Source organism: Quercus robur, chromosome 6, assembly GCF_932294415.1.
Source record: "Quercus robur chromosome 6, dhQueRobu3.1, whole genome shotgun sequence".
In the NCBI taxonomy this organism is placed as follows: Eukaryota; Viridiplantae; Streptophyta; class Magnoliopsida; order Fagales; family Fagaceae; genus Quercus; species Quercus robur.
The window spans coordinates 2,177,064-2,186,316 of NC_065539.1; the positions used below are offsets into that span (position 1 = coordinate 2,177,064).

Here is a 9,253-nt window from a genome sequence, read left to right on the forward strand (position 1 = left end):
CCAGAGTTGTGGCTTCTGTACAGGATATTGGACCCGCTACAATCATGACACATGTTGTCATATTTGAAAATAAACATGTGTCATTATCGTAACAGGTCCAATGTACTAGAGGCACTAGACAGAAATCGTGCCATAAGTCTAAATTTGAGATCATTTTTTTATTTATCGAAAACCAAAAGCTTTTTAGTATAGGTCTGGCAAATCCTATATATTATAGAAAAAATTTGATGGAGAATTAAAAAGGTTGTCAAAATAACTAATCACTTTTTCATTTTTCTATAAAAAAATTTCTTAAAATGATTTATTAATATAAGTTCTTAGTCTTATGGTTGTATATATTAACCACCATCTTCATCATATATTAATTACAATATTTATACCTTTCAAAGACTTCATTTCCGTAAATACCGATTTTTCCACACATTAATTATACCATGGTCAAAGAAAGAGAATAAAAATTAATACTCTAGTAAGACATGTTGACGTGGTTACGAACAAAGAAAATAAACATTTAAAAATAGTAATAAATATTTATTTTTATTTATTACTATTCATAAAAAGTAATTAATTTTGTTATTATCATCACCCACCATAAACTAAAAATCTCAATTCCTATCCCAACCAAAAAAAATAAAAAAAAATAAAAATCTCAATTTGTCAAGACCTTATATGGTAACAATATTTTATACACACGTGGAAGTGTAAGAAAAGAAAAAGGAAGTTGGTTGTTGTGGCCACAAGAAAGTAACGCATAACCCTACCCGCGGTCCAATCACAATCACAGTGGAGTACCAAAATTCCCCAGCTCGCGCTACAAACCTCGCGAGGGCATTTCGGTAAAAACGCTCAGGGGTATATCGGTAATTGCGTGAACAACTAAAAACCTGAGGGGAGGTGCACCAAAAGCACAGCACCCTCAAGAATTTCCAAGAGCAAAGCAACCAAACTTTAAAGAAAAAAAAAAGAAAATAGTAAGAGAGAGAGAGAAGCACTTTAGAGAGAGAATTTGAGCCACCGCTCTTCTCCATTGTCTCGCGCTCTCTTCTTCTCTCTCTTTCTCTGCGATCGATCGCTGAAAATCTTTGGAATCATCCTCGCATTACTGAAAATTCGAATCAAATTTTTTTTTTTCACTCTCTCTCTCTCTAAAAAAAACTATCAGAATTTTTTTTTTTAACTGAAAATTTGTTACCTTTTTTACCCTCGCAATCCAGGTCGATCAAACTCGTCGACTCGTCCACACTCGAAAAACCCTAGTTTTTCGGTCCCATTTTGATCATCATCGTCAATGGCTGCCAACAGCAACAACAGTAATTCGCCTCGTCAATCCGGGGACACCATCGGTAGTCCTCAATCGCGACGTGCCGCGAGGGCAGTTTTGTCGTCTTCGCCGTCGTCGTCGTCTCCGTCGTCACAGCCGCCGTGGACGCAAATTGTCCGCGGAGAATCCGAACCGATGATCGCTGCTGCTGCTGCTGCTGCTACTTCCTCTCCGGCCATGACGACATCGCCTTCGTCACCCGCGGCTGCGATTGAGCCAGCTGTGCCCGCGGCTGTCGCCGCTCCGCCTCCGACCTTGGCCGCGGAGGAATCGATCGCGGAGAACTCGGAGAATGGCAATGGAGGAAAGAGGCCAGCCTGGAACAAGCCTTCGAATGGAGCTGTCGCGGAGGCTGGGCAGGTCATGGGTGCGGTTTCTTGGCCAGCTTTATCTGAGTCCACTCGGGCTCCGGCCAAATCGCCTTCCGATTCAATCAAACCCTCATCAGATGGATCATCTTCACCCGCTTCTCAGGTTTGCTTCTTTAATCATTGCGAGTTGTTATTTTTTCCTACATTGTGGATTGGAGAACGTTTGGTTGCTCAGAAAATGTAGGAAATTGAATATACCAATAGCGAATGTTTTGTGTATGTATGTATGTATAAAAAAAAAAATTAATCTTGGTGATGCTAGCTAGATCGTCCAAGCTTAGTGCTTGTGTCATTTAAATTCACTCAAAGCAAGTGAGATCAACATAGATTTCTAGTTTTGTTTAGAAGATAAAATGGTGTTTAGACTGAAATTTGTTTGTTTTTGTATTGGTTTGTTTCTTTGTTCAGCAACCAAATTGAGTGTGAATTTGATAATGGTGGAACTGTCATACTGAGTTATTTATGTATTTTTTTTTAATGGGTTAATGAGCTTGTTTCTAGCTGCAACACATACATTCAGATTATACAATGTGTATACTATAGGGGACTGGAGCAACATCTTCATCTGCACAGAAACAAGTGAGTAATAATGCGAATCCTAGTTCAACACCGAACCATGTACCCACACGCCAGAGATCAATGAAGCAGCGTAACAATCCAAGCACATCCTCTAATGGTGGCCTTCCTCTGCAGCAATTGGCACCAGTTCCAGTAGTTGAAATGGCTCCAAATACCCCTTCGCCTAAGGACCATACGCATAGGAGTGGATTTTCATCACAATCCCATGGTGGTAATGATCATCCCCCACAACGTAGTAATTCATTTAGGAACCGCAATGGTGGTTCACATCCGCGTGGAGATGGTTCTCACCATCACAGCTACGGAAACAGGCGCGATCAAGAACGTGGACATCAAGATTGGAATGCTCATCGAAATTTCCCTGGTAGAGACACCCACATGCAGCCTCAGAGAGTTGTGCCTCGATATATAAGGCCACCCCCACCACCACCACCACCAAGTTCTACGCCATTTATTCCCTCACCTGTGAGGTTTGGAAGTCCTATCGGTTTCCCTGGTAAGCTGTTTTAATATTTCAGTTTTGGGCTTTTTAGTGTGTGGGCTTGCTCTGAGTCTCTATCTATTTTCAGAACTGGCACCTCCCATGGTATATGTTGATTCGCTCAGAGGTATGCCTATTGTTGCACCAATACCACCTCCTACAGTTTTTTTCCCTCCACCAGATCCTCAGTTGCATGCTAAGATAGTTAATCAGATAGATTATTATTTCAGGTATCTTTTTGCTTTTTGCCTAATAGGAAATGTAATTAGTTTTTTTTTTGTTTAGTTATTATCACCATCATGAGCTTATTTAAATATGTTGGAATGTTAATCGCGATTGTACTTCATTTTCTATTATTGCAGTAATGAGAATTTAATTAAAGATACATACTTGAGGCAGAACATGGATGACCAGGGCTGGGTTCCTATTAAATTGATAGCTGGCTTCAACAAAGTGAGTCATTTGGGGATATTTGAATGGTTTTTGCTTATGTGTTAGCAATCTAATGTTCCGCATTTATAGCTAATTGTTTATAATCAGCTTATTATATGTTAAGCTTTTTCAACTTATGTTTATTGGACATGCAAGTTAACAGTTCTTTAAGTTCTTGGTGATATATGAGCTATCATCTAATGGTATGACTAATACCAATTGACAACATAATTATGTTTTATTGGTTATTACACACACCCAGTGGATCTTGAACCAATGACCTCACCCTCTATCTTGTTCTTACAAGAGGAGGACCTGCCATTGGAGCTAGAGTTCATTGGTTGCAAGTGACAGCATAATGAATAAATAAAGAACGCACTTAGAACTGTGCTTTCTTATTTGTGTAATCTGTTTTGATTTTAACATATTTAGCATCATTGTACTTTAGATTGTAAAAAATGGTCGTACCCAAAGCTTTTGTTTTTGCAAGGTCTGGGAGAGGTGGAATGTAGGCAACGTTAGCCCTCATTTTGGAGAGGTTAATTCCCGGACAAATCCAAAAAAAATTGGGCTCTCACAATTTGTTCTGGACTGTAATACCTCCTTTTGTTGATGCTATATTTGTGGAAAATTGTCTGTAGCTTTTATCCTGTGATGATTGTGATATAAATGTGAATCTAAAAGATTTTGCAATCAAGATTCAGCATTTACTTTTGTCTGTTCTTTTGCTTACCTTAGTACACGCCCTGTGTGCTTTGGCTTTTGTACTGTTTTTTCTATCAATGAAGTTTATTACTTTTCCAAAAAAAAAAAAAAAAAAAAAAGATTCGGCATTCACTTTTGGATAAATAGCTATTGTAAGGTATTAGGTAAATGCTTGAAACGTGACAAGAATAGCCCTGGCTTATGTAGTGTTGTTTTAGAATAATCATTCTGTGCTACTGCTTTCATTTTCTTTAGTTTGAAGTCAGTTTTTCCTTAAAAAATTATTTCATGGTCCTGTGTGTATTATTTCTTTGTATATGTTGTTTGACAGAAGTATTACTGATGTGTGGAGTCTTGTATTTTATATGAACTCAAGATATGCTTCTTTCAAGTTTAATGGGCTAAGAATGTTTATATGCTATACAGAAGTATTTTTATTTAACTCTTTTTTGTTCAACAAGTCAAAGCCTCATATGCTAGCTCAACTACTTAGAATTAATGAACAAATCCTTCATCACTGTTGAACTTAAGCAAGGGCCTAATAACCTATGATACTTTAGGTAAGGTTTCTTAACCCTCTTCTGTTTTTCCTTCTGTCCACTACTTCTACTTAATGGCAAAGTTTCTTGTCTTTGCTGCAAATGCACAAACCATCTTTGACAATATTTTCTAATCTAATCTTGTCCTCATCTCCTCGTAATGCTGCAGTTGTGCTTATCAAAAAAAATATTCAATCTTTTATTAGTTATGTGCATCATCTGCCCAAGCATTGCATGCTTCTTTTTTTCTAGATTTCCTACAGTTGACATTATGAAGCTTGGCTGGCCTCTTTATATTTGTTTAGTATTTGATGATCAAATGACAGCCTGGAGAGCATGTAGATTTTGCATAATTCGTCTGCCTTTTATGTTCAACTGCTCCCTTTTGCCATGCATAATCTGTGTTGCCTCCTCTAGTACAGAAATGTATATAAATAGGGAAGATATTTAGATGATGGAGGCAAATTGATGTGGGCAGATCACAGGTTTGATTTTGTAATGCACCAACTTTTTAGTGTTTAGGATTATGGTTTCTTTCACTTTCTTGTCTCATACAGTTGAATTAGCATGTAAAGATCTATAGTTATCTTGCCAAGAGTATGTAACTCAACTGGCACCTCCTGATGTTTTCAACAGGGACGTCCAAGATTCAGATTCCCCCACCCCAACTATTTAATTATAAAAAAAGAAAAGAAAGAAATAGCTATACTTATCCTTTAAAATGCTCTCCACTCATGGTTCCTATAGCTCTCACCAGAAGACGAACCACAAGAGTCGAGACCATGATCATCCACAACTAACCAAAACCCTTGCAAACAATTGCCACACCCCAAATCCCAGTCAAACATTGCAACAACATCATCACCATCCAATTAACTCCCAGTTTTAACTATACTCCTAATTTTAGAAATCCTAGCCCAAATTCAACCTTATCTGAGATACCTACACTTGTATCCCACAACGTAAATGAATTGACTTCATTTATGTTGATGTAAGGTCTTATAATTTCTTATTTCTGGATTCTGATTTCTTATTATCTCTCTGAGTTTGTTATTTATTTATAATTTTTTTTAAATAAAATAAAGTCTGTGTGTGGGTTTGCAGTTTTTTGAAATTTTTATTTGTGTGATTAAGGGTCTGTTTGAATACCGCTTATGTTGCTGAAAATTTAAAACTTATTGTTGAAAATATTGTAGCAAAATATTTTTTAAAAGGCCAAAACACTGTTCATGCGTTTTTCAGGTGTTGGCTGGTCCATGAACAGTGCCATGGGACTAGCCAAAAAAAAGGCAAACACAGAAACATCTCTACGCAAACGCACGCTAAAATCTTTATTGGATGCTAAACAAACTCACCAAAACTATGGAAGATAAGTTTTTAAGTTAGTTTAATGGCCTCCTTATTGACATGGATGCTTATGTAATTTCTTAAAAAGTACAAATCCTGCAATATAAAATAAGAAGGGAAAAAAGACTATTTTTGTGAGTCTGTGTGTGTAAAGGTGCTCTTTACTTAAAAACATAAAAGCATATATTATGGGCTAGTTAAAGATGGACATGAGCCAAGCAAACATTGATTGACTGGGCATAATGGATTTTTACTTAGTGACACATATTTCAAGAAGTTCAATGAGACCTGAGGCTCCGAAAATGATTTGGCAGTGAAGAATAGTCCTTATTAAGGTAGATTAGAGGGACCAAACATATATTGAGGGCTGAGTGTGACTTCCATATTTTTATAGGCTCTCAGCGCTATATCTTCACCTAGAGTTCTTATGTAGGTGATTTTGTAGGGCTGAGTGTGAACACCTAAGCCATCATAGACTTCTAGTTTCCAAACCATACTGTGTGTTCTCTCCTATAATGTAGTGGTCTGGAGTCCAATACATTGAAATCTGGCATGTGGTGCTGCCTTTGTTCCAGTAGCTTTCTTTAGTTTCAGAATTGTGGATGGCAACAATGAGATTATGATGAATTGCCTCCTTGAATTGCAGATGCCTTAGATTACACTTTGTGAAACCCAGGATTTTGCATTGAAGTACCATTGCTTTATTCATAGAATATAGTTCTCTGTTTGAGTTGCTCATAAGTTGACAACACTATTATTTGTTCGGAAATTGAATGGGGTTTGATTGCAAATTAAAATATGGATTTTTGCCATTTTCACTCAAATAAGTTTGTTTTAAGTGTCCTTTGCATTGCTGGTCCATGGTGTTGCTTCTCTTCTTCTTTATTTTCAATTTCAAATTTTATGTTGACCAGCAAAACTAAGCAAAAAGTTGTTGGCCAATCTTTTAAGGTTTACATTTATTTTTATTTTTTTACCAAAGGATGAACTTACCTTGTATTATACTCTTGATCTCCCTTAATCGAGACATTCATTGAAGTGCAAGGTTCATGTTTGAGGATGGTGATATTGTTGAAGTATCTATATGATTAAAGAGATGCCTTCATGGGACCCATCATTGGGATTGCGATGATAAGATCTAAGTTTTTGAACTATTGATGTGAATGTAAGCCATGTTGATAATAAAGTTGGACTGTATACAGGATGGTTCAACTGATTCTCCTGGTTTCCAAGTTCGGTTGTAGGCATCTTTTCCTGTGAACTGCCTTTACAATACTAATTTCTGATATATGATAAACAGACAGATGGATAGGTACATGGAGTATTTTATTATTTTTGTATCTCTGCACATCTTATGAGTCACTGCTGGATTTTGGTTCTAATGATAGTTGATTGCACATGTTTACATTATTTAGAATCTGACAATTGTTTTCTTTGTGCTGTCCTGTTCTTTAGATTTATTGTTTCTGTTTTTGTATTTGGGATACAGTATGCATTTTGGTATTTTTCCCTTTTCCAAGCCAAAGAAAAAAAAACTTATAGATTGGATGTGCAAGTCCCGCCCCCACCCCCCAAAAAAAAAAAAAAAAAAAAACCTATTGATGCGAAAATTTGACATTTTTCTATGGCTTCCTTCTCAGGTTATGCTCTTGACAGATAATATCCAGCTTATATTGGATGCTGTGCGAACTTCAAATGTTTTGGAAATACAGGTATATTTCTAAAGGGCCAGACTTAGGTAATAGTTCCTTAGATGCTGTACCTTAGGTTTCCAATTAAATTCAACCATGTGGCTTATTTGCCAATGTACTTGTGTATAGTTGCGACCTCCAAGACCACATGGTTGAATTTAATTGAAGAATTTAAGGTACAAGACCCGAAGAATTGTACTTAGGTTTCACCCCTTTTTTATAATGTTATTGTGGCTTCTCTAATTTCAATCTCTTTGCCTTTATCTTGTAGGGCGACAAAGTAAGAAGGCGCGAAGAATGGATGAAATGGATAATGCCACCAGTTCAGCGTCCTAATGTTTCAGGCCATCAGACCCTGGGAAATGATGTCCTGGCTGGTTATGTCCAAAGCATGGCACTGGAGGAGAATACTGCAAGGGCTCAAGCAGATGCTGGTGCTGAGGGATTCCATAGTGGACTGTCATCTGGGGACTCGAGCAGCCAGTCACAGCTTTCTGGTAGGGACGGAACAGATCAGGTCGGTATCCAAGCCGGTTCAGATCACTCTAATTGAGCAAGTAATCAAAGAGAAAGAGAGATGTGCAGTTTTGCACATTTTCTATTCAAGAGCTAATTTTGGAAGAAAAGAGGGGGAGGGAGTAACTTGATGACAATGGTGATTATCTAGCATGTTCTTGAAGATAGTGATCTTGCCATGGCAGGATTAAACATGATTTCTTGTGAGCACATGGAAAGTCATTATTTACAAGGGGGGAAAAAAAAGAAAACCTATTATAGAACAGAAAGATTAAAGCAGGAAACAGAAACCAAAAAAAAAAAAAACATTTATATGAATCGAGCTAGTAGCATGGGTTTATTGGGAATGCATGTATGGTTTTTGTGGGGGTTATGCATTTTAACTCTTTTTTTCTTTTTTTCAATGGTGGCATGATCAGTGTTTTCCAATGGGGAAATTTTGATTTTATTTCCCTTGCTGCCCCTGAGCTGGTTTTTTGAATCTTTGGGGTCAGATCACCTCCACTTTCAGGAGGTATACATAAATTCTGAGAGTGATGGAAGTGTGTTTGGTGGATTCATGTCTGCCTACAATGAGGGGACGAGAGGAGGGTGGCTCTTGCTGGAAGCTGCAGCTCTTGCTACAATCACTATCATTTTATTCTTGATCCAGTTGTCTTTTTTTTTTTTTTTGGACTTCCCTTTTGTCACATATACTATATTTAGAATTACATTGATATGTATACCTTATTTCTTCAAACCCTTTTTGAAGAATTTACTGCATAAAAATGGTCCCTGAGGACAAACCTTTTGCATTATCCAGGTTAGGACTGGCTGTGATTGGTATTCATTATACTTTAAAATTTGGAGCTTGTGGAACTTACCTGCTTTAAAGCGGAATTTGCTTGTTCCTTAATTCTCTTTTGTCTCGTTTCTTTTCCTTCTCCTGTTTTCTAAATAATTAGTATTGCTATGTTAGCATGCGGAAATTGATGTGTAAGGCTTATTGGATCTTTTGTCTGAATTTGGTTTTCTTGGGAAAGCTTGCGTATGAAGTTAGCTTTGCATTCGTTAATGTCAAGGGTAATGATCAGTTGGACTTGCTAAACACACGCTCTGTCGGAATTACTGTGAATGTCTAGTCTTTCCCGAGTATACAGAGTCAAGAACAAATGATATCCACAATGCTTGAAAGTTGTGGGGGAAAATAGGTCCCTGCGATCCTATAGCCAATTAAATTTTAAAGCTCCGATTTGATTTGAAGGCACTTCCTGACTTCGATTATGGTCATA

At 37.3% G+C, this 9,253-nt stretch overlaps 1 protein-coding gene across 1 annotated transcript; it reads left to right on the forward strand.

Moving 5' to 3' along the window:
• The first annotated feature begins 907 nt into the window (after positions 1 to 907).
• On the forward strand, positions 908 to 8,877 carry LOC126690550 (la-related protein 1C). Its single transcript, XM_050385742.1, has 6 exons — positions 908 to 1,795; positions 2,236 to 2,767; positions 2,841 to 2,982; positions 3,115 to 3,205; positions 7,416 to 7,487; positions 7,738 to 8,877. Exons 1-6 carry the CDS (start codon positions 1,289 to 1,291, stop codon positions 8,017 to 8,019), a joined length of 1,626 nt encoding a protein of 541 aa, XP_050241699.1. The 5' UTR covers positions 908 to 1,288; the 3' UTR covers positions 8,020 to 8,877.
• The last annotated feature ends 376 nt before the right edge of the window (positions 8,878 to 9,253 follow it).

Bases quoted from the DNA above. Each gene is read 5' to 3' on its own strand.
- LOC126690550 (XM_050385742.1), top strand. From the start codon at position 1,289: ATGGCTGCCAACAGCAACAACAGTAATTCGCCTCGTCAATCCGGGGAC. The intron at 1,796-2,235 runs GTTTGCTTCTTT...TGTATACTATAG, and splicing joins CATCTTCACCCGCTTCTCAG to GGGACTGGAGCAACATCTTC. The intron at 7,488-7,737 runs GTATATTTCTAA...TTTATCTTGTAG, and splicing joins CAAATGTTTTGGAAATACAG to GGCGACAAAGTAAGAAGGCG.